Source organism: Lepidochelys kempii, chromosome 15, assembly GCF_965140285.1.
Source record: "Lepidochelys kempii isolate rLepKem1 chromosome 15, rLepKem1.hap1, whole genome shotgun sequence".
Taxonomy (NCBI): Eukaryota; Metazoa; Chordata; order Testudines; family Cheloniidae; genus Lepidochelys; species Lepidochelys kempii.
This window is the reverse complement of record NC_136394.1, coordinates 3513994-3539084: the sequence shown is the minus strand read 5'-3', so window position 1 is coordinate 3539084 and position 25091 is coordinate 3513994. Positions and strand designations below refer to the sequence as shown.

Here is a 25091-nt window from a genome sequence, read left to right as displayed (position 1 = left end):
AAGCAGGCGGTGGCTTCGCGCTCAGGCCCAGGGAAGTGGAGATGAGCTGGGGCGGGGGGGCATGAGGAGGGCCGCCCGCGCCGCAGCAGGTAACCCGGTGGGGGGGGGTGGCGCAGGGGAACCACTTCCCACCCCAGCTCACCTCCGCCACCCTTGGCCTGAGCGGGAAGCCGTCGCCAACTTCTCAGCCCTCCCCAGCTTCCCGCCGAACAGCTGAATCGCGGGAAGCCGGGGGGGGGGGCACGCGGGGCAGCGCGTTCAGGGGAGGAGGCGGAGCGGAGGTGAGCTGGGGCCGGGCGTGGGACAGGGAGCTGCCGGTGCATGCTCTGCACCCACCAAATTTTCCCCGTGGGTGCTCCAGCCCCGGAGCACCCACGGAGTCAGCGCCTAAGGCGCCACTTTTGATGTGATGGTGGGGGGAGAGGCCGCTCCCCCTGCTCCCCCCACAGCTACGCTCCCCCGCCCCTAGGAGCCAGAGGGACCTGCTGGAGGCTTCCTGGGAGCTGCCCCAGGTAAGCACCGCCGGGACACCTCACCCCCCGGCTCTTGGGGTGGGGTGGGCACCCACTACTGTGGCCCACAGACCCTCCTGCTCGGAGGCAGTCAGGCGACAGGGGAGGATGGGGCAGGGGTCCTGGGAGGGGGGTCAAGGAACGCGTAGGGTATTGGATGAGGCAGGAATGGGGGGGGCGGAGGGGCAATGACCCCCCCCCGTTGGCTGAGGAGGAGGGAACCGGTTGTTAAGATTTTGGCAGCTCATCCCTGCCCCCAGATACACCCACCCCCAGCTCCCCGTTCCTGGGCCCAGCCTGGGCCCCGAGCTCCGCAGCCGAGCAGCGCTCCGGGCCCCTCCTGGCCCGGCCCCTCCCGGGCTCGGTCGCACCGGCCCCGCCGCAGCGGCTGCTCTGCTCCGCTCCGCGCCGCCCGGGACGCTCGCCCGGCAGCCCCTCTCCGGCTGCGGGGAGCTCGGGGACCCCGGCAGGGGCGAACCAGGCAGCCGGGCCCGGCCCCTCCCGGCAGGAGCGTGTCCGCCCCACGCGTGTCTCCGCCTCTCGGCCCTGCCCGCTCCGCGCTGCCCCCGGGCCCACCGCGCTGCTCCGCGGGCTGCGGGGCTGCTGCAGCAGCCTCCGCGCTGCGCTCCCGGCCCCGGCCATGGCTCCGCTGCTGCAAACACAAAGGGGACAGGAAGGGGCGGCTCCTACCCGGGCCTGGCCCTGCCCCCGGCGGGCCCCCGGCAGGGTGCTTGTGACTCTCGGTGACGGGAGCTGCTCGGGCCGGGAAACCCCCTGAGCCCCGCGCCGTGCCAGGGAGCCGGGGCGCTGCCCTGTGCTGGGTCCGCCCTGCAGCTGCTAACAGCCGCCTGCGCCAGGCAGTGCAGGGATGTCCCTGGCGGTCCCTTCTCGCCCTGTGAGTCTCTATACGCGCCTCTAGCTCCCCCCTTTCTCTCCCCTCGGCACGCATCCGATGCAGTGAGCTGTAGCCCACGAAAGCTCATGCTCAAATAAATTGGTTAGTCTCTAAGATGCCACAAGTACTCCTTTTCTTTCTCCCCTCACTGACCTCTTCGGGGTTCTGCTCACAGATCCCCCCATTTCCTCTCTGATGGTTACGTTTCCATTCGTCTCACATTTGGGGTATTTCCCCAGCCATTTTATCGGCAGCAGACTGCCCTTGTTGATGGGATGCAGACTGCCCTTGGGATGGGAAATCGTTGCCCTGAGTCAGCCCCTCCACAGGCAAGGGGTCAGTGGGTGACGCTTGGGAGAGCCCTGAGACAGGGCTGCCTCCAGGTGGGAGTTGGAGCCCTGTGGGTCCCGGGTATTAGAGAGACGAGGTTGGGAAGGTGATACCTCTTAGCCGACCAACTTGTCTCTTCCCCCGCAGACGCTGCTCCGATAAAAGAAATGACCTCACCCACCTGGTGGGGTGGGAAGCTGCCTCTGCAGAGGTGCTCGTTCCCTGCCACCAACAGGGCCTGGAAGGGACACAGGATGCCCAGGGTGTACGCGGGGCCTTGCTGGCTGGCGTCCGAGAATCACCCTGTTACTGTGTTAACCCTGCCCATTCCCATCGCTGATTTCACCAGGAGGGTCCCCAAAGCCCGTGACAAATGCTCTGCACCAGGGGTTACTTCATCCAGTGCTGAGATGGCGCCACCTCGGGGGTGGGTCCATGGTGACCGTTACTTGTCAGCAGCAGGGCATAGAAACTGTTCATATTTGGGCTCCACCAGTATCCTGTTAAGGAAGCATCAGCCTGGCTCCCTACACCTGTGCCGCTGCTTGTTTGGCCTGGGTGGACTGAGCATGCTCGGTAACATCTGCGGAAGCCACTGCCCTCGCTCTGCCCTCACTTAAACTTGGGTTTAAAATCTGCTGCCTGCTATTCACTGGGACTAACGGGGGACAAAGGGGTAGGGGGACCAGATGTCCCGATTTTATAGGGACAGTCCCAATTTTGGGGTCTTTTTCTTATATAGACTCCTATCACCCTCCACCCCTGTCCCAATGTTTCACACTTGCTGTCTGGTCCCCCTACACAGGGTGGGAGGATGTGCAGGGGGCAGAAACTCACTGTGCAGGGGGTCAGACAGCTGGAGGCAGGGGAAGATGAGGGGCTGAGGCACAAAATCAGGAACAAGGGGCAGGAGCCAGGGTTACGAACTGGGTTGAGGAGGCACGGCCTGAGGGCAAAGCCCCATTCCAGGGAGGGACGGGAGGGCAGAGGGGCTTTTTTATTTCCCCTCTCACACAACAGGACAGCTCAGCTTCCCAGGACTGTGTCCGTAAAGGCACAGGGCATCCCAATGCCTGGACAGGCAGCGACTCTCTATCAGCTACAACCTACTGAGGAGCTGCCGAGACTTCATTCAATGAAATATTCTACATCGGGGGGGACAACTTTTTGGCCCGAGGGCCACATCGGAGTTGTGAAACTGTATGGAGGGCCAGGTAGGGAAGGCTGTGCCTTCATAATCAGCCTGGCCCCCGCCCCCTATCCGCCCCCTCCCACTTCCCGCCCCCTGACTGCACCCCCCTCAGAACCCCCGACGCATCCAACCCCCCCTGCTCCCTGTCCCCTGACTGCCCCGACTCCTATCCGCACCCCTGCCCCCGACAGGCCCCCCGGGACTCCCACGCCTATCCCACAGCCCCCTGCTCCCTGACCGCCCCCCACAGAACCTCTGCCCCATCCGACTGCCCCCTGCTTCCTGTCCCCTGACTGCCCCCAGGACCCTCTGCCCCTTATCCAACCCTGCTCCCTGCCCCCTTACCGTGCCACTCAGAGTGGCAGGACTAGCAGCTGCGCTGCCCGGCCAGAGCCAGCCGCACTGCCTGCACGGCAGCGTAGCTATGGGGGAGGGGGGACAGCAGGGGAGGGGCCGGGGGCTAGCTTCCCTGGCCAGGAGCTCAAGGGAAGGTCAGGATGGTCCCGTAGGCCGGAAGTGGCCCACGGGCCGTAGTTTGCCCACCTCTGTTCTACATATACCTCCAAAAGCTGTGTCACACATTTTGAGTATTTAAAGAATCCCTTATCAGTTTACATGTCTGAAGAAAGTCTCCTAGCAGTTCAGACATTTGTCTTACGTATCTGCTGCTGCCATTCCTTGAATGGCACTCCCTTCTTGTAATCCATTTTAAATATACTTTTTGCTCCTTCTTTTAAAAATTTTATTACTCATTACTTTTAGCACTTCATCATTGACCTTTGTTACCCTAGTGCAGATGGATCTCACTGTGCTGTTCAATTTATCTTTTAATAGCAAATAATCATGGGAAATATTTCTGAGGAAATAGTTGCTAGGTGTTTGAGCAATGCCACCTGCGTTCCTAGTAGAGCATTTCCCATGACGTCTCATTGGGAATTTTTAATTCTAAATTTTTCTTTTTATATCACAGGTTTACGGGAGGGAGGGTGAAGGAGTTGGGGGTGCAGGTGCTGTTCTCTTCCATCCTTCTGGTCAAGGGTAGGGGCTCAAGTAGAGACAGATGCATCCTGGAGGTGAATGCCTGGCTGCAAGGAAGGTGTCACCAGGAGGGCTTCAGCTTTCTTGACCACGGGATGCTGTTCCAGGAAGAAGGGCTGCTAAGCAGAGATGGGGTCCACCTATTGAGGAAGGAGAAGAGCATATTTGGATACAGACTAGCTAACCTTGTGAGAAGGTTTAAACTAGGTTCAACAGGGGCAGATGACCACAGCCCACAGGTAAGTGAAAAACATGGAGACCTGGGAGAAGGGTCAGAATTTGGGGGGAGCATGGGCTGTTATAGCAGGGATAAAGGAGAGACAAGACAGAACTGGGGGGGAATCAAAACAGTATCTTAGATGTCTGTATACTAATGCGAGAAGTATGGGGAATAAGCAGGAAGAACTCGAAATGGTAGTAAATAAACACAACTATGACATGGCATCACAGAGACTTGGTGAGATAATATGCATGACTGGAATATTGGTATAGAAGGGTACAGCTTGCTCAGGAAGGACAGGCAGGGGAAAAAGGGAGGAGGTGTTGCCTTGTGTATTAAAAATGTATACACTTGGACTGAGGTGGAGATGGAAATAGGAGACAGACTTCTTGAAAGTCTCTGCATAAGGATAAAAGGGGTAAAAAACCAAGGGTGGGGATCTACAAGGGTGATCTACTACAGACTACCTAAGAGAAGAAGAGGTGGATGAGGGTTTTTTTTAAACAACTAACAAAATCCTCCAAAGCCCAGGACTTGGTGGTGATGGGGGACTTCAACTACCTAGGCATCTCTTGGGAAAACAACCCAGCAGGGCACAGATTATCCAACAAGTTATTGGAATATATTGAAGACAATTTTTTATCTCAGAAGGTGCAGAAAGCTACTAGAGGAGAGGCTGTTCTAGATTTGATTTTGACAAACAGGGAAGAACTGGTTGAAAATTTGAAAGTGGAAGGCATCTTGAGTGAAAGTGATTATGAAATGGTAGAGTTCATGATTCTAAGGAATGGTGGGAGGGAGAACAGCAAAGTAAAGACACTGGATTTCAAGAAGGCAGACTTTAGCAAACTCAGGGAGTTGGTCGGTAAGTTCCATGGAAAGCAAGTCTAAGGGGAAAAACAATTGGAGACAGTTGGCAGTTTTTCAAAGAGACATTATTAAGGGCACAAGAGCAAACTATCCCACTGCATAGGAAAGATAGTAAGTATGGCAAGAGAGCACCCTGGCTTAACCAGGAGATCTTCAATGATCCAAAAATCAAAACAGAGTCCTACAAAAAGTGGAAACTAGGTCAAATGACAAAGGATGAATATAAACAAATAACACAAGTATGTAGGGACAAAATTAGAAAGGCCAAGGCACAAAACAAGATCAAACTAGCTAGAGACATAAAGGGTAACAAGAAAATATTCTACAGATACATTAGAAGCAAGAGGAAGACCAAGGAAAGCATAGGCCCATTACACAATGCAGGGTCGGGGGGGGGGAGAAACAATAACAAAAAATGTGGAAATGGCAGAGGTGCATAATGACTTCTTTGTTTCGGTTTTCAACAAGAAGGTTGGTGGCGATTGGACGTCTAACATAGTGAATGCCAGTGACAATGAGGTAGGATCAGAGGCTAAAATAGGGAAAGAACAAGTTAAAAATTACTTAGACAAATTAGATGTCTTCAAGTCACCAGGGCCTGATGAAATGCATCCTAGAATACTCAAGGAGCTGACTGAGGAGATATCTGAGCCATTAGCGATTATCTTTGAAAAGTCATGGAAGGTGGGAGAGATTCCAGAAGACTGGAAAAGGGCAAATATAGTGCCAATCCCATTGTCCAGTCCCAGCATCTGACAGTCAGAGGTTTAGGGACACCCAGAGCATGGGGATGCATCCCTGATTATCTCAGCTCATAGCTGAGGCACCTATCCTGAGAAACTGATCTAATTCTTTGTTGAACCCATTTATAGTTTTGGCCTTCAAAACATAATGAACACACATCTACAACCCCAAGATATAAATAAGTCGGCATCTGTGGTGGCACACAAAATGTACAAAATTATAACGCACTTTGGATGTCCACAGCGTATACTGACAGATTGTGGATCAGAATTCAATAATGAGGTAAATACTTATTTCTGAAGTTGTTTTTGACTATGTCTTCAACCACACATTCAGTCACAGATAGCTGACGGTGAACATGGGCTTCATTGCCCTAGTGAGTTTTTCTTTATGGGCATTTTTGCTGATTAATTACTATGAACTTCCACTCAACTTTGGCAAGGATTACTGCTGGTCACCCCATCAGGGCTGCTATAACATTTTATTCTTTGGTTTCTTTTTACCAAACCTGTCCAAAGGAAAGTTTATGGCATAACTTATTTTCTTTCAGTGTAACCTGGAGCTTTGCAAAAAAACTGGGAATACAACATAGCTTCACCAGCCCATACCACCCACAAACCAATGGATTGGCTGAAAACACAAACAAATCCATCACAAGGTATTTTTAGGGCTGGGAAAATTATAGTACTAATAGCAAGGAAAATGAACTATGACAGAAGCTGTAAATTGCTTCAAAATCTTCAAAGTTATTTTAATACATTGCAAGTCCACTTTTCATGCATTTCAAGAAAAAGTAATTATACCAGTGCACTAGGCTGGCCTCCTCCTTACGCCTTTTGGATTCCATAGAATTTCTCTCAGTAAACACAGTCCTTTCCCCTCCCCCCACAAATAATCCATCACCATTTGTTAAAGATCATTGCAGAAGTTGGTTGATGACACTGGGAGGAATTTCTTGGTGACATTTTATTTGCAATCAAAACCAAACACAACAACCAAAATGTCACCCTTTCGACTACTTATGGCTTTGAAGCAACATTCCCAGACCAAGTCTCAGACAATTACATGGTAAGTGTCTTTAACAACCAACAGCTTTCAGATGCACATGTTATTCTGTGACTGTTCATTTTACAAACATAACTCCTTCTCCATTTGTTTACAAAGCCAACAGATTCCGAGGAGCTCAGTGAAGAACACTACGATGAGTGCAGCCTACGTTTGAAATGTAGAAATGATGCTGACACTGAACTGGCTTTTAGTAATATTTCTAAAGCACAAGAAAAACCACAAATACGACATACCAGAAGTAGGACTCATACACGTGGGAAACTAACATTGGAGGTTGGGGACAGTGTCATGTTACTGAATGCGAGAAGGAAAACAAGAAAGGGAGGGCCGCTGCAACCTACCTACTGTGGACCATACAAAGTGACCACTGTCGAGGGTAAAAGAGTTAAATTGGAAACTATCTCAGGGAAACTTTTAGGATCTATGTACAGTATCTCCCTCTTAAAACTATTTAAAGAGCCTCCAACATTAGGCCCTGAAAACAGATCACAGGAAAACATGGAAATGGGTGATAGTGAGAAAACACTTGTCTCAGAAGAGATTGGAGAGACGGGAGGCAATGTATCTCGCCAGCCTCATGACAGCCAAGTGATCAAAGGGGAGGTCACAGGCATGGAAGAAGAGGAGTGTGTAGTGGCAGAAGTTGCAAGCAGTGATCCAAGTGATGTTGATGACATGCTTATGGGGGATGGTGAAGACAAAGAATGGTTTCTCAAAGATAATGCTTGCCACACATTTACTTTTAAACCGTTTGTTAACAAACTTCCATTTATGAAGCATGTTAAAAGTTTCCGGATAAGAATGGCAGCATTCATGATGGTCAAACAGAGGAAAAAGTAATTGTGTTACCATACATGTAATATCCGTTAATTTTTATTTTCTAGTAAGATTTGTACTTACCCACAGAGACTGGAGGCCAAAGTAAGAAAAATGGGTTTGTATGACACTTCATTTTGTAACCTGATGCTAGGAAGATGGCTGGGTGAGGAGGTAAATTGAAATAGCTGTAAACATGGAAGCAGTGGCAGATTTAGAGTTAGTGGGGGCTCTGGGTTGGCGCAGGGATTGGGGTGTGGGAGGGGTGAGGGGCGCAGGCTCTGGGAGGAAGCTTGGGTGCAGGCTCTGGGCTGGGGCAGGGGGTTGGGGTGCAGGAGGAGTCGGGGTAGTGTTAACCTTGGGTGGCGTGGCTCCCAAAGTGACCGGCACTCCCCTCTGGCAGCGGCTCCTAGGCGGGGGGCAGTGTCTTTGTGCACTGCTGCCCGCAGACACGGCCGCCACAGTTCCTGGCCAATGGGAGCTGCGGAGTCGGTGCCCAGGACAAGAGCAACGTGCGGAGACATCCCCACCCCCTCAGGGGCCGCAGGGATATGCTGGCCGTTTCTGGGAGCGGCGTGGCACGGAGGGATGGAGGCAGAGCAGTCAGGGAGCCAGCCGCCTTAGCCCTGCTGCTGGCATGTCTCTGTGCACCCCTAGTGGGGTGGGGGGCAGTGTGTCTCCATGTGCTGCCTGGGGCGGGGGCAGTGCGCGGAGCCGCCTCCCCCTGGCCAGGGGCATGCAGAGACATGCCAGCAACCAGCTGCTTCTGTGAGTGGCGTGGGGCCACCGGTCACAGAATGCAGACAGCCTGCCTGCCTGAGCCCTGCTGCATTGCTGGCTGGGACTCGGGGGCAGGCTGTCAGATGAGATTTGTCCTGCATTTTGGGGGGGCCCCTGTCATTGGTGGCCCCGTGCCACCACACAGTTTGTTTCATGGTAAATCTGCTTCTGCATGGAAGGTGACTGGATTGATTCCTCAGATGTTTTTGAAATGTTAACTATTCTTTCAACACCTGTTGTAGGTTATTGATATGTATTTGTGTTGTGTGGTCAAGAAAACAAGTGGAAAGGTCGGCCACTTATTGTGATGCTACATGGAAATATCAATTATATCAATAATCAAACCATCAGATGAATATGTGCTAAGACATGTTTAACTCCACATAGCCTGGAATTGTGAGTACAAACCTCTAATTGCTGCATCTCACTGTACTTACTGCTGCCAAACCTGTACTCAGAAGTAATTTGAGGCATATACCTGAGATACAATCCGTGATATGTATAGGGCCACATTAGTTTTGATAGACAGTTCAGTGGGGCCATGACATCAACACAAGTATATGCATTGCTTAGTCAGTTTTTAAAGTAAGTACAACAGAGCACATGGGGTCTTAAAAACATAAGTTTTGTAAACGGACTTACATAGGTTTTTTGGAACAGTAAGGAATCATAGAATCATAGAATATCAGGGTTGGAAGGGACCCCAGAAGGTCATCTAGTCCAACCCCCTGCTCGAAGCAGGACCAATTCCCAGTTAAATCATCCCAGCCAGGGCTTTGTCAAGCCTGACCTTAAAAACCTCTAAGGAAGGAGATTCTACCACCTCCCTAGGTAACGCATTCCAGTGTTTCACCACCCTCTTAGTGAAAAAGTTTTTCCTAATATCCAATCTAAACCTCCCCCACTGCAACTTGAGACCATTACTCCTTGTCCTGTCATCTGCTACCATTGAGAACAGTCTAGAGCCATCCTCTTTGGAACCCCCTTTCAGGTAGTTGAAAGCAGCTATCAAATCCCCCCCCATTCTTCTCTTCTGCAGGCTAAACAATCCCAGCTCCCTCAGCCTCTCCTCATAACTCGTGTTCCAGACCCCTAATCATTTTTGTTGCCCTTCACTGGACTCTCTCCAATTTATCCACATCCTTCTTGAAGTGTGGGGCCCAAAACTGGACACAGTACTCCAGATGAGGCCTCACCAATGTCGAATAGAGGGGAACGATCACGTCCCTCGATCTGCTCGCTATGCCCCTACTTATACATCCCAAAATGCCATTGGCCTTCTTGGCAACAAGGGCACACTGCTGACTCATATCCAGCTTCTTGTCCACTGTCACCCCTAGGTCCTTTTCCGCAGAACTGCTGCCTAGCCATTCGGTCCCTAGTCTGTAGCTGTGCATTGGGTTCTTCCATCCTAAGTGCAGGACCCTGCACTTATCCTTATTGAACCTCATCAGATTTCTTTTGCCCCAATCCTCCAATTTGTCTAGGTCCTTCTGTATCCTATCCCTCCCCTCCAGCGTATCTACCACTCCTCCCAGTTTAGTATCATCCGCAAATTTGCTGAGAGTGCAATCCACACCATCCTCCAGATCATTTATGAAGATATTGAACAAAACCGGCCCCAGGACCGACCCTTGGGGCACTCCACTTGATACCGGCTGCCAACTAGACATGGAGCCATTGATCACTACCCGTTGAGCCCGACAATCTAGCCAGCTTTCTACCCACCTTGTAGTGCATTCATCCAGCCCATACTTCCTTAACTTGCTGACAAGAATACTGTGGGAGACCGTGTCAAAAGCTTTGCTAAAGTCAGGAAACAATACATCCACTGCTTTCCCTTCATCCACAGAACCAGTAATCTCATCATAAAAGGCGATTAGATTAGTCAGGCATGACCTTCCCTTGGTGAATCCATGCTGGCTGTTCCTGATCACTTTCCTCTCATGCAAGTGCTTCAGGATTGATTCTTTGAGGACCTGCTCCATGATTTTTCCAGGGACTGAGGTGAGGCTGACTGGCCTGTAGTTCCCAGGATCCTCCTTCTTCCCTTTTTTAAAGATTGGCACTACATTAGCCTTTTTCCAGTCATCCGGGACTTCCCCGGTTCACCACGAGTTTTCAAAGATAATGGCCAATGGCTCTGCAATCACAGCCGCCAATTCCTTCAGCACTCTCGGATGCAACTCGTCCGGCCCCATGGACTTGTGCACGTCCAGCTTTTCTAAATAGTCCCTAACCACCTCTATCTCCACAGAGGGCTGGCCATCTCTTCCCCATTTTGTGATGCCCAGCGCAGCAGTCTGGAAGCTGACCTTGTTAGTGAAAACAGAGGCAAAAAAAGCATTGAGTACATTAGCTTTTTCCCTTCCGGATCCCTTCCGTGCCTTTTTTCTTATGAATTACGTTGTGTTTTTTGTGTGCCACACTAACAACTTGCTTGAGTGTCAACAGGTACAAGCCCTCTCGTCATTAGTTGCCACTAGCATTCTGTCAGGCAGAGCAAGATGAATGAAACTAGAGAAGGTAAATGTTAACACGCTTTCCTGCCCAACATGGGCAAATCGCATTTTCAGAAAGGCAGTTATGCACAGTCTTAAGAAACAGCAGAAACAAGGCTATGTTGGAGGAATGAGTAATAGTAAGCATGTCCTGAAATTGGGAAATATAACGTAATCCACACTTTGCTTCACAGGCAAGTATAACTGCATTTTTAAGTCTTTTCTCAATGATTACTGAGTGGAATTCTGCAACGTGCTCTATAAGTGCTTCCATTCAACACACCAAATCCTTGGGTTATTGTGGTAAGATGTTTTCCACTGTTATACTTTGGGATTGTCTGTACTTAATGTATTATTACATAGGATTCAAATACACCTGTGTACCAGTGATATAATTTCCTGTATTGTGGGTTTTTAATAACGTTAATACATGAAAATTGAACTGTAATGTAAGTCTTGAAATTCTGAGGACTGCAGTTTAGGAAATAAAACACTAGTTTGAAGACTCATTCTGTTGGCAATGTAAAAATAAATAATATCGTCTGCACTGTTGAATTCAAGTGTGCTGTTTGTTCGAATAGTGTGACTGTTTGACCGTGTTGGTGTTTGATTGAAAAGCGTGAATTGGGAGTGCAATGTTCCAGGTGGGCCTTGAGTGGTTGATTGGAGGGAAGGCTGTGAGCCGGGCCACCTGCTTCGAGCCAGCAGCCTTATAAAAAGGCAGCCAGTTGTGAACCAAGTGAGCAGCGAACAGAGGACAGGCAAACAGAGGGAGTTTGCCGGGGAGTTCGCCCAGAGTGTTTCTGCCTTTCCGGCTCTGGTGAGCAGTACATACAACACCCGAGGAGCCTCTTAGAAGGAAGACATGGCTAGTGAGCAATCAGCTGTTGTGACCTGCTCAGATTGTGCCATGTTTGTCTTTCTCCCAGAGGTCAGAGGCGAATTCATCTATACAAAGTGCAAGCTGGTCTGCATATTGGAAGAGAAGGTTAGAGGACGAGAGAACCAGGTATCAACCCTGCATTGCATCAGAGAAAATGAAGATTTTCTGGATAGAAGTCGGTATTTGGTTCTGGAAGCAAAACATGCTGTGGAATCAGAGAGTATGGTGCAGAACGGGGAAGAGTATTGCCAGCATGTGGCCTCCAGAAGAAGAAAGATGTACCCCCAATGCAGATAGAGGTGCAAAACTGTTCTGAGGCGCTCTCCACAGCTACTACTGCGGAGAAGGGTTTGGAAGAGCCCTCTGAGGGAAGGGAGCAGAAAGAGACCCCATCAGCCGGAAGGCCTGGGATGCACTGTCCTATGGATGGGGGTTCCATGACCACGACTCCCAAGAGGAGGAGACGGGTGGTGGTAGTCGGGGTCTCCCTCCTAAGGGGGACAGAGTCATCCATCTGCCGATCAGTCCGGGAGACTCGAGAAGTGTGCTGCTTGCCTGGAGCTAGAATCCAGGATGTGATGGACTGTTTGCCAAGACTGATAAAGACCTTTGACCTCTACCCCTTCCTACTTCTCCACGAGGGCACCAATGATACGGCCAAGAATGACCTTGAGCGGATCACTGCGGACTATGTGGCTCTGGGAAGAAGGATAAAGGAGTATGAGGCACAAGTCGTGTTCTCGTCCATACTCCCTGTTGAAGGAAAAGGCCCAGGTAGGGACTGTCGAATTGTGGAGGTGAAGGCGTGGTTACATAGGTGGTGTTGGAGAGAGGGCTTTGGATTTTTCGACTATGGGATGTTGTTCCGGGAAGAGGGATTGCTAGGAAGAGATGGGATCTACCTAACGAAGGGAGGGAAGAGCATCTTGACAGGCAGACTTGCTAACCTAGTGAGGAGGGCTTTAAACTAGGTTCGCCAGGGGATGGTGACCTAAGCCCAGAGGTAAATGGGAGAGTGGGATACTGGGAGGAAACACACGGAGGAGGGTACAAGATGGGAAGCCTCCTGATTCATACTGAGAAAGTAGGACAATTGGCTAGTTTTCTTAGATACATGTACACGAACGCAAGAAGCCTGGGAAACAAGCAGGAAGAATTGGAAGTCCTGGCCCAATCAAAGAACTATGATGTGATTGGAACAACAGAAACTTGGTGGGGCAGTTCACATGACTGGAGCACTGTCATGGATGAGTATAAATTGTTCAGGAATGACAGGCATGGGAGGAAAGATGGAGGAGCTGCACTGTATGTAAGAGAGTGGTATGATTGGTCAGAGCTCCAGTTTGAAACAGGAGAAGAGCCTGTTGAGAGTCTTTGGGTTAAGTTTAGAGGTGAGAGCAACAAGGGTGATGTCGTGGTGGGCGTGTTCTTTTGACCACCGGATCAGAAGGGTGAGGTAGATGAGGCTTTCTCTGGACAACTAACTGAAGTCTCCAGATCACAGGCCCTCGTTCTAATGAGGGACTTCAATCACCCTGACATCTGCTGGAAGAGCAATACAGCGACAAACCAGGAAGTTTTTGGAGAGTGCTGGGGGACAACTTCCTGGTACAAGTGCTGGAGGAACTGACTAGGGGGCCATGCTCCTCTTGATCTGCTGCTCACAAACAGGGAAGAATTGGTAGGGGAAGTAGAAGTGGGTGGCAACCTAGGCAGCAGTGACCATGGGATGGTTGAGTTCAGGATCCTGAGAAAAGGAAGAAAGGAGAGTAGCAAAAATACGGACCCTAAAAGTCAGAAAAGCAGACTTAGACTCACTTAGGGAACTGATGGGCAGGATCCCCTGGAAGGCTAATATGAGGGGGCAAGGAGTCCAGAAGAGCTGGCTGTATTTTAAAGAAGCCTTATTGAGGGCACAGGAACAAACCATCCCAAAGTCCAGAAAGAATAGCAAATATGGCAGGCGACCAGCTTGGCTTAACAGTGAAATCTTGGCATGTTGGCAACAAGAAGAAAGCCAAGGAATTTGTGGGCCCCTTACTGAATGAGGGAGGCAACCTAGTGACAGAGGACGTGGAAAAAGCTAATGTACTCAATGCTTTTTTTGCCTCTGTTTTCACTAACAAGGTCAGCTCCCAGACTGCTGCGCTGGGCATCACAAAATGGGGAAGAGATGGCCAGCCCTCTGTGGAGATAGAGGTGGTTAGGGACTATTTAGAAAAGCTGGACGTGCACAAGTCCATGGGGCCGGACGAGTTGCATCCGAGAGTGCTGAAGGAATTGGCGGCTGTGATTGCAGAGCCATTGGCCATTATCTTTGAAAACTCGTGGCGAACCGGGGAAGTCCCGGATGACTGGAAAAAGGCTAATGTAGTGCCAATCTTTAAAAAAGGGAAGAAGGAGGATCCTGGGAACTACAGGCCAGTCAGCCTCACTTCAGTCCCTGGAAAAATCATGGAGCAGGTCCTCAAAGAATCAATCCTGAAGCACTTGCATGAGAGGAAAGAGATCAGGAACAGCCAGCATGGATTCACCAAGGGAAGGTCATGCCTGACTAATCTAATCGCCTTTTATGATGAGATTACTGGTTCTGTGGATGAAGGGAAAGCAGTGGATGTATTGTTTCTTGACTTTAGCAAAGCTTTTGACACGGTCTCCCACAGTATTCTTGTCAGCAAGTTAAGGAAGTATGGGCTGGATGAATGCACTACAAGGTGGGTAGAAAGCTGGCTAGATTGTCGGGCTCAACGGGTAGTGATCAATGGCTCCATATCTAGTTGGCAGCTGGTATCAAGTGGAGTACCCCAAGGGTCGGTCCTGGGGCCAGTTTTGTTCAATATCTTCATAAATGATCTGGAGAATGGTGTGGATTGCACTCTCAGCAAATTTGCGGATGATACTAAACTGGGAGGAGTGGTAGATACGCTGGAGGGGAGGGATAGGATACAGAAGGACCTAGACAAATTGGAGGATTGGGCCAAAAGAAATCTGATGAGGTTCAATAAGGATAAGTGCAGGGTCCTGCACTTAGGACGGAAGAACCCAATGCACAGCTACAGACTAGGAACCGAATGGCTAGGCAGCAGTTCTGCGGAAAAGGACCTAGGGGTGACAGTGGACGAGAAGCTGGATATGAGTCAGCAGTGTGCCCTTGTTGCCAAGAAGGCCAATGGCATTTTGGGATGTATAAGTAGGGGCATTGCGAGCAGATCGAGGGATGTGATCGTTCCCCTCTATTTGACATTGGTGAGGCCTCATCTGGAGTACTGTGTCCAGTTTTGGGCCCCACACTTCAAGAAGGATGTGGATAAATTGGAGAGAGTCCAGCGAAGGGCAACAAAAATGATTAGGGGACTGGAACACATGAGTTATGAGGAGAGGCTGAGGGAGCTGGGATTGTTTAGCCTGCAGAAGAGAAGAATGAGGGGGGATTTGATAGCTGCTTTCAACTACCTGAAAGGGGGTTCCAAAGAGGATGGCTCTAGACTGTTCTCAATGGTAGCAGATGACAGAACGAGGAGTAATGGTCTCAAGTTGCAGTGGGGGAGGTTTAGATTGGATATTAGGAAAAACTTTTTCACTAAGAGGGTGGTGAAACACTGGAATGCGTTACCTAGGGAGGTGGTAGAATCTCCTTCCTTAGAGGTTTTTAAGGTCAGGCTTGACAAAGCCCTGGCTGGGATGATTTAACTGGGAATTGGTCCTGCTTCGAGCAGGGGGTTGGACTAGATGACCTTCTGGGGTCCCTTCCAACCCTGATATTCTATGATTCTATGAAATCTTCGGTGAGCTTAAACACAAAAAGAAAGCTTACAAGAAGTGGAAATTTGGACAGATGACTAGGGAGGAGTATATTGCTAGAGCATGCAGGGATGTAATCAGGAAGGCCAAGGCACACCTGGAGTTGCAGCTAGCAAGGGATGTAAAAGGTAACAAGAAGGGTTTCTACAGGTATGTTAGCAACAAGAAGAAGGTCAGGGAAAGTGTGGGACGCTTACTGGATGGGGGAGGCAACTTAGTGACAGAGGATGTGGAAAAAGCTGAAGTGACTCAATGCTTTTTTTGCCTTGATCTTCACAGACAAGGGCAGCTCCCAGACTGCTGCACTGGGTAACACAGCATGGGGAGGAGGTGAGCAGGCCTCAGTGGTGAAAGAACAGATTAAGGACTATTTAGAAAAGCTGGACATGCATAAATTCATGGGTCCAGATCTAATGCATCCAAGGGTGCTGAGGGAGTTGGCTGATGTAATTGCTGAGCCATTGGCCATTATCTTTGAAATTTCGTGGCGATCGTGGGAGATCCTGGACGATTAGAAAAAGGCAAATATAGTGCCCATATTTTAGAAAGAGAAAAAAGACAACCCTGGGAACTACAGACTCACTTCAATCCCCGGCAAAGCAGGTCCTCAAGGAATCCATTTTAAAGCACTTGGAGGAGAGGAAGGTGAACAGTCAACATGGATTCACCAAGGGCAAGTCATGTCTGACCAACCTGATTGCCTTCTATGATGAGATAACTGGCTCTGTGGATATGGGGAAAGCGGTGGATGTGATATATCTTGACTTTAGCAAAGCTTTTGATACGGTCTCACACAGTATTTTTGCCAGCAAGTTAAAGAAGTATGGGCTGGATGAATGGACTATAAGGTGGATAGAAAGCTGGCTAGATTGTCGGACTCAACAGGCAGTGTTCAACAGCTCTATGTCTAGTTGGCAGCCAGAATCAAGCAGAGTGCCCCAGGGGTTGGTCCTGGGGCCGGTTTTGTTCAACATCTTTATTAATGATCTGGATGATGGGATTAATTGTCCCTCAGCAAGTTTGCAGATGACACTAAGATGGGGGGAGAGATAGATATGATGGAGGGTAGAGATAGGGTCCAGAGTGACCTAGACAAATTGGAGGATTGGGCCAAAAGAAATCTGATGAGGTTCCCTCTTATACAGTCGGCTCCGGTACAGTCCCTTCAAATTTCAGGTCTGTCTTCTACCAAGGAACTGGAAACTCACAGTGGATTGGAAAACCAAAATAGTGGAACACAAAAGACAAAGAGATGGGCACAACTGTGGACCACTAATCCTAAAAGGTATTCAATGCCAGATGTTCAATATTAATTGTTAATGATGCATGATTATGATGTTTTTTCTAATTAGAAGTGTTATTAGTTTGCAGAAACATATTTATAGCATAAAGACATCTGTACTGTAGAAACCACACAAGAGGCTTTAACTACTTTTTAGAAGAAAAATAACAATTATTTTAATGAAAGACTCAAGTAATAACTTTGTTACATATACTTAGCGAGCCCATAGTATATGGGAAGATAACAGAAAGCATGGAATAAAGTCATTTTAAGTAGTGTTACAAATGTGGCGGGAGTGAATGGTTGCTATTGATAAAGCAGTGAAATCTATTTGGATAGCATTATATCCACCAGCAGTAAACCAACATTTGGAGAAACAGACTGTGGCTCCAAATATAATTTAAAATATGCCCACCAAAAAAAGTATTTGCAAACCAATTAATTATTTGGAGTAATTGACACTAATGAACAAATCAAGATTTCTATTTACAGTTTTGGTTACAATGTAATCACCATTTGACTACATTTTATTGATTTTTTTTTCCAGAGAGCATGGAGGACTGCTGCTTATACTGCAGTTATGTGACTTGCAAAATGAAATAATGATGGTAAGAAACACAAAATGGTATGAGAAACACACACCATATGTTGGAGCAGATAAATGAGAATATGATTATTTGAAGTACAAAAATAAACTCATGGCTGAAGATGTAGCCAGTTGTATATTGACCCAAAGTAATAACTTGCCTAAGAATCAGGATTTTTGTAATAATTCCACTGTAGCGAGTATTTCCACCACTGCTGATAGGCATATCTTGAGTAATGATGATATGTTCAAGGAATATTATTTTGTAAATTTTACCAGTTAATTGAAATTATCTGTACCATTGTTAGTTTTGTGATTTTGTTTTCTCATCTATTACTTATCAAAGATGCAGTGCGCCTCTCATAAGAGGTGGGTACATGCCCTGCCTTCCCGAGGGAACCAATGAAGGAAACTTGACTGATGAGAAGAAAGAGTACAGATGCAACAAGTATGCATAGCTCAGATATTTAACTGAAATGTACATTGTAGAATGATTTTGTTAAGAGGAGTATTTTGGTTTTCTTCAAATAATACAGCTGAAATATAAATGAGAGGTAATGAGGTGTAACATTACTGTACATTTCAGTAAAGAAAAAAGTGTTAATAACTGTATCTATAAAAGAAAAGGAGGACTTGTGGCACCTTAGAGACTAACCAATTTATTTGAGCATGAGCTTTCTTGAGCTACAGCTCACTTCATCGGATACATTCAGTGGAAAATACGCATCCGATGTAGTGAGCTTATGCTCACGAAAGCTCATGCTCAAATAAATTGGTTAGTCTCTGAGGTGCCACAAGTACTCCTTTTCTTTTTGCAAAGACAGGCGAACACGGCTGTTACTCTGAAAAGTGTGACAGGGCATCAATCATCCATAAAGGTTTGTTGCCGCTGAACTTTCTCAAGCGGTGCTCTGGGGTGATGCCCTGTCACATTCATAGCAAATTGTGCCAGAGGTATCCCCCCTTGTCACACTTTGCTACCCCTGGACCAGAGGAGGGGAAAGTTGAAAGGAGAAACTGGAGGCACAGCAGGTGATGTGACTTGCCCAAGGCTATACAGGCCTGTACTTGCCCTGTACTTTTCTGCAAAATCCCAATTTACAAACTTTCTGGATTCCCCTTATAAATTCTCCAAAGGCCTAATTAGTTAAATCTGTCTAATATTTCCAGCAGCAGTTATTAACTGGCAGGTTCATCAACTGGAACTCTCATCTTTCCAAATGTCAAGCAGGATAACGTACCCAGCTTATTGCCCTTAGACACTAGAGGTGATTTTAAGTGAGTTTTAACGGTGTTGGCTAGAGAACAGACAAAGTGGTTACTGGTTTGTTATTTTCTGTTTGCTTATTCCAGGCAAGAGAAGTAGGGACAGGAAAAACAGCAAAATGAGTGAAAGCAAAGTTACCAAAAAGTTGGAGCGCCACAGGTTGCAAGCAGAAGAAAATGACTGAATGCATAAGAGATGGATGGAATTAAAACAGATGGAAATTGACACAGAAGCAGCCAGACAGAAAGCTGACCATGAGATAGTCCTGGAACTGAAAGACAAAGAAATGAAGCATGAACTGGTCATCATGGAGTGGAGGAGACAGAACCCCCCACCAGGGGGCTCCACCTCTCCAAAAATCCACAGGTGGGAGCAGTTGTGTCCAGCATATAGTGAATCTGGGGACATTGTTGAATACTTCATCACTGTTGAGAGGCTGTGTATGCTCCATGTGATTCCTGACGATCTAAAGAAGACCACTTTGGTTGCAAAGTTGACTGGGAGAGCTTGGGACATATTCAATAAGATGCCAATTGGAGATGCTTCCAATTACGGTAAATTTAAGGACATGGGCTTTAAAACGGTTTCAGATTACACCTGAAATTTATAGAGTAACATTTAAAAGCTTTAAGAGAGGGGCTAGATTAAGTAATGTGGCTTATGTGAACCAAATGACAGATCTACTGGATAAGTGGGTCAGGGGAAAAGGTATTTGAAGGAATGTGTGATTTGGTCGCTCAGGAACAGTTCCTGAATATGTCTAGTGATGATGTGAAACAGTGTTTATGGGATAAAAAGGTAGAGATGGTCAAAGAACTTGCCACTTTTGCAGATAAATTTGAGAAATCCCAAGCACCTAGTAGGAATAAATCACAGGCAGAGGGGTTAAAGTTTGGTGGGAGCAAGGTCCTCATTTTACCCCGGGAAGAAGGAGAGCGGATGGGAGGGTGGACACTCACCTCTCCAGGTTTACTCCTCCAGTCCTTTTCCCAAATCTCCTGTAAAATCAGAAGAGCCCAGGAGGTCCTATCATTATAATTCCACTGAGCACCTGAGGAATAAATGCCCTGTGCTGAGTGGGAATAGGTAGCAGGCAACTCATGGAAATGCTGCTACCCAGAGCACAGAGGCACCTCAGGCAGTTGCCACTTATTATACAGGATTTGTAAAGGTTGCCACGGCACAGCCAGGCAGTAAGCACAGGACTGTCAGAATAAATGGCAAGGAGCTCCCTGCATGGAGAGATACTGGTGCAGAAATCTCGGTGGTCAGGAGAGACCCAGGTCAGGAGAAAGACACACTGCCAGGACAGATGGCAGAGCTTTTGTTAGTTGGTGGTCACAAAATCCTTATGCTTTGGCTAAAGCGCACATAGAAACTGAGGATTTGCAAGCTGAATTAACCATTGCTGCAGTCCCTCAGAATCCTACACAAATTCCTCTGGGTAACAATTTTTTTAATGTGGCTCAGGCTGTTCAGGGGTCTGTCAGCAGCAAGAAAGACTGCTGTGATGGGTGTGGATTCCATGGGCTCTGTAGCTGGAGGCAAACACTCCATATTCTTTATAAAAAGAAAAGGAGTACTTGTGGCACCTTAGAGACTAACCAATTTATTTGAGCATAAGCTTTCGTGAGCTACAGCTCACTTCATCGGATGCACACTGTGGAAAGTACAGAAGATCTTTTTATACACACAAACCATGAAAAATTTTTTTTCACCACTGTCATAAATATAAAGGGAAGGGTAAACCCCTTTAAAATCCCTCCTGGCCAGAGGAAAAATCCTCTCACCTGTAAAGGGTTAAGAAGCTAAAGGTAACCTCGCTGGCACCTGACCAAAATGACCAACGAGGAGACAAGATACTTTCAAAAGCTGGGAGGAGGGAGAGAAACAAAGGGTCTGTGTCTGTTGGTATGCTGCTTTTGCCGGGGATAGACCAGGAATGGAGTCTTAGAACTTGTAGTAAGTAATCTAGCTAGGTATGTGTTAGCTTATGATTTCTTTAAATGGCTGAGAAAAGAACTGTGCTGAATAGAATGACTATTCCTGTCTGTGTGTCTTTTTCTGTAACTTAAGGTTTTGCCTTGAGGGATTCTCTATGTTTTGAATCTAATTACCCTGTAAGGTATCTACCATCCTGATTTTACAGAGGTGATTCCTTTACTTCTATTTACTTCTATTTCTATTAAAAGTCTTCTTGTAAGAAAACTGAATGCTTTTTCATTGTTCTCAGATCCAAGGGTTTGGGTCTGTGGTCACCTATGCAAATTGGTGAGGATTTTTACCAAACCTTTCCCAGGAAGTGGGGTGCAAGGGTTGGGAGGATTTTGGGGGGAAAGACGTGTCCAAACTACGTTTCCCAGTAAACCCAGTTAGAGTTTGGTGGTGGCAGTGGATATTCCAAGGGCAAAGGATAAAATTAATTTGTACCTTGGAAGTTTTAACCTAAGCTGGTAAAAGTAAGCTTAGGAGGTTTTCATGCAGGTCCCCACATCTGTACCCTAGAGTTCAGAGTGGGGGAGGAACCTTGACAACCACTACAAAAGGTTTTCTCTCCCCCCACCCCACTCTCCTGCTAGTAATAGCTTATCTAAAGTGATCACTCTCCTTACAATGTGTATGATAATCAAGTTGGGCCATTTCCAGCACAAATCCAGGTTTTCTCCCCCCCGCCCCCAACCCACTCTCCTGTTGGTAATAGCTTATCTAAAGTGATCACTCTCCTTACAATGATCACTTTAGATAAGCTATTACCAACAGGAGAGTGGGGTGGGAGGAGAGAAAACCTTTTGTAGTGGTAAACACCCATTTTTTCATGGTTTGTGTACTTTCCACAGTATGCATCCGATGAAGTAAGCTGTAGCTCACGAAAGATTATGCTCAAATAAATTGGTTAGTCTCTAAGGTGCCACAAGTCCTCCTTTTCTTTTTGCGAATACAGACTAACATGGCTGTTACTCTGAAACCTGTCATATTCTTTATGAAAACATGCTTATGATATGGATATGATATAACTGAGATATACTTTAAGCAACTTTCCCACTCTTGGTATTGACACCTCCTCATCAAATATTGGGAGTGGACCACATCCACCCTGACTGAATCGGCCCTGTCAACACTGTTTCTCCACTTGTGAGGTAACTCCCTTCTCTTCAGGTGTCAGTATAATAATGCCTGCAGCCGTAATTTTCACTCCATGCATCTGAAGAAGTGGGTTTTTACCCACGAAAGCTTATGCCCAAATAAATTTGTTAATCTTTAAGGTGACACCGGACTCCTTGTTTTTGTGGATACAGACTAACACGGCTACCCCTCTGATACTTTATGCAAGATGGCTCATGTAAGAGATCATTGGAAAGGTTATGATTTACTGAATGTGATTATCCAATTTGTATGCCTGTATCATTTCTGTATCTGAAGTTAGGAATATTGACCATAAAAACAGTAAGGAGTCCGGTGGCACCTTAAAGAGTAATTGATTTATTTGAGCATAAGCTTTCGTGGGTAAAAACCTCACTTCTTCAGATGCAAAAATATTGACCATTGATCTATATTTCAAATGTGCATCTATATTTCAAATGTGCTACTTTGGGTGCCACCCATAACTAGTCCTTCAGATACAACAATAGAAAAGCCAGACATGGCTGATGGCCCATTAGCAAAGACAATGGACTGTGAAAGAACTTAGTCTTCCTGTGGACTCTGCCACAGCCCTACAGAGACATGGGTCTGAGTCACCAGGTACTGGAGCAGAGGCCACTGGCTGCACAAAGGTGAGAGATCACCCTGAAGCCTCCCTCCCCCTCACCCTGGGGACACAGACTCAGTGACCCCTCCCCCCACAGCTGAGGCGCGATGGGGGCAGGAAGCAGGGGAGGATGCTAAGCTTCCTGCAGCTGGGGGAGGTTTCTGGGGGTGGATCTGACACAGCCCCAGCCACTCCTTGCAGGAGAAGAGGAAGTTCTGTCCTCTCCTGCCTCCAGCCCAGCTGGGACTAGGGTAGGAGTCACTGGCTGAGGTGTCCCCAGCCCTGAAGTGATTTACTTCTCCATGACTGCTCTGGGTGCCTGAAATGATGTACCTGCGCAGCTAGGGAGTGGTGCATGACTGCTCTTGCAGCTTCCCTTTGCTTCCCTGTCAGAAACTCATTTTTCTGCGGGGAAGCAAAGAAATCTGCAAGGAAAATGAATTCCGTGCATGTGCAGTGGTGCAGAATTCCCCCAGGAGTAGCTGATCTAACCACTGTCCCCACCATCCAGTACAGCTACACCTGATACCAACCACACTCACTTTACCTGGACTGTAGGCAGATAATAAATGTTTCGACTGCTCTAATAACCCAGTTCACATTGCCAATACCCTTGATAATAAAACCCCTGTGCCCTGGTCATTATATAATGTACACAATTCTGCACTGATGTGATGCATATTGGAGCCTGAAGGCACATATACAGTTCTTCCCTTTGCTCACACACATTGGAGGGTGCAATATGTAGATCTCCTCATCTGATAATCACAGCTCTGTCACACACCTCAAAGTAATCCACACATGTTCTCAGATTACAAACACACCTTTATCAAGCAGGCCCAACTACTGCCTGCACCATTTAGCATAGGTACACCTAACACACTGACCGCACCTGGAGTGCATGCAAATTATTCTCATTGGCTACTGCAAGCTCCAGGGGAACAAGACATAATGTTGGCAACCTTTCTTCCCCTCTCCTTTTTGTCCTTTAGTAACATTCGATGGAATCCTGTGGGTGAGAGTGAATGGGCTGCAAAAGGAGCTGAAGAGCTTGTACATTTCAGCAACTCTGGGGCTGGCAGAGTGAAGGTGTGTATGTTAATGGGCTGTATTGGAGCATTGCTGAGAGAGGGCAGAATTAAGGTTGCATGGGCAACCTTAACTGTGCATTTCCTGGTTTTCAGAAGTTTGAGTTTTGCTTAACTCAGTATTCTGCAAGGGGACGACCTACCACTGAGCAAACTTAATTCTGTGTTAACATAGTTCTTTGCCACTGAATGTTTATTTTCTAGTTGTTTTGAACAGGAAAAAGATATGTTGTTAGTAACAGGTAGTAATCATTTAGGCCTCTGTAGACACCATGCCCTGCAATACGCATACTGAGCCAGCTGTCCTGCCACTCATGCACACACATCAGCTGCACCCCACCAGCCCTGTGTGGGCATACCACTCCAGCCACTCCCCTCTGCGTCCTTCCACTCCCACTTGGCCCCCTCCCCACTACTGTACCCAACCCCCCGATTCTCCCTCCCCCAGCACTGCAGGCGGGGAACACATCTCTCTGAAGTCTTCACTTCCTGCCATACAAACATTTCTATTGTTTGAATATTCTATTCTATTACATTCCCCCTCACCACCACAACCCACCTCACATGCAGTGTCTGGTGCAAAGGACAATTCCGTTCCAGTGGAATGGTGTTCCTGGTTGTGTTTCAGCATTTGGGGCAGGCACAGTGAGAGAAATCACAGACAGGGTTTCTCTTCCAAAATACGGACAGTTTTATGTTTGAAAGAAAGACCCCCTGAGCCCTGCCCAAGAGATGTACCCCATTTCTGAGAATGCCTGAGGTGCCAGAGCTGCCAAGGGTCCTAGGCCACACAGCACACATTTTCCAGTCAGCCATGAACCCCCCAATTTCCCAATTAATGTTCATCCAATGCTTGTCACTAGCTTTCGGATGGTGGCTGTAGCAATTATTCAGACACTCAGCCAAATCAGAGCAAACTATTCCAGCTCCTGGACGCAAATCTCTAACATGGACCAAACCAGCTCTCATACATTATATTGTATGAGGCGTACCACAGGAATAATGCCCAGATTATTTCCACCTGAGTGAATCACCAGTTTCCGGTAAATCGTGACCTTTTAGGTCAGTGGTGAGATGCTGTAGGGTGGGCAAAACACAACGCCAAGGCAGACCATCTCTCACCACCCAAAGCAGCCTGTGGTCAGCAGTCCTCATGCCATGGTGAATGCCTTGCTTTCCTGCAAACTTCTGCGACCTTGTGATCCAGGACTCACCCAGAATTCACATGTTGTAGCAACCCTGGCAGTGCCCATATTTCTTTTCCCTCAGTAGTCAAGGTACCTGCGCTGTCATTCCCAAGTCTTCACACTGCGTCTTTGGAAACACCACATGAATCTGCCTCGAGATCAGGAAGTAGCTCCTGCCTCCTACATCTCCCTCAGGGGATAGTAAAATACAGAATTTCTCAAACAATAAATCCAGGATTTGCCTACCACCCACCCTCATTTCCCAGCCCCTCTGCAGTCCCCT

The 25091-nt window shown here is 47.7% G+C and overlaps 1 protein-coding gene and 1 long non-coding RNA gene across 7 annotated transcripts in view; one reads left to right on the top strand and one right to left on the bottom strand.

Annotated features, from left to right (window-relative positions):
- LOC140898799 (uncharacterized) overlaps positions 1 to 1188 on the bottom strand; it is a 35727-nt gene extending 34539 nt beyond the window's left edge. For all 3 annotated transcript variants that reach the window (XM_073313229.2, XM_073313231.2, XM_073313230.2), the window contains exon 1: positions 1089 to 1188. In XM_073313229.2, coding sequence (XP_073169330.2) covers positions 1089 to 1154 — 66 coding nt within the window. In that variant the 5' untranslated portion in view covers positions 1155 to 1188. The remainder of the gene's footprint in view (positions 1 to 1088) is intronic.
- Positions 187 to 23654, top strand: LOC140898803 (uncharacterized). 4 transcript variants are annotated; one of them, XR_012155099.2, is made up of 8 exons: positions 187 to 512; positions 1885 to 2951; positions 4075 to 4206; positions 5930 to 6083; positions 6352 to 6459; positions 17480 to 17540; positions 17865 to 17966; positions 18872 to 20898. It is a non-coding gene; the product is annotated as an uncharacterized LOC140898803 (long non-coding RNA). The 4 variants fall into 4 exon arrangements; XR_012155098.2 differs by lacking the exon at positions 187 to 512 and having other exon boundaries at positions 1709 to 2951; XR_013634745.1 differs by lacking the exons at positions 187 to 512; positions 1885 to 2951 and adding an exon at positions 23526 to 23654 and having other exon boundaries at positions 3399 to 4206; positions 18872 to 19339.
- Positions 23655 to 25091: the final 1437 nt, after the last annotated feature.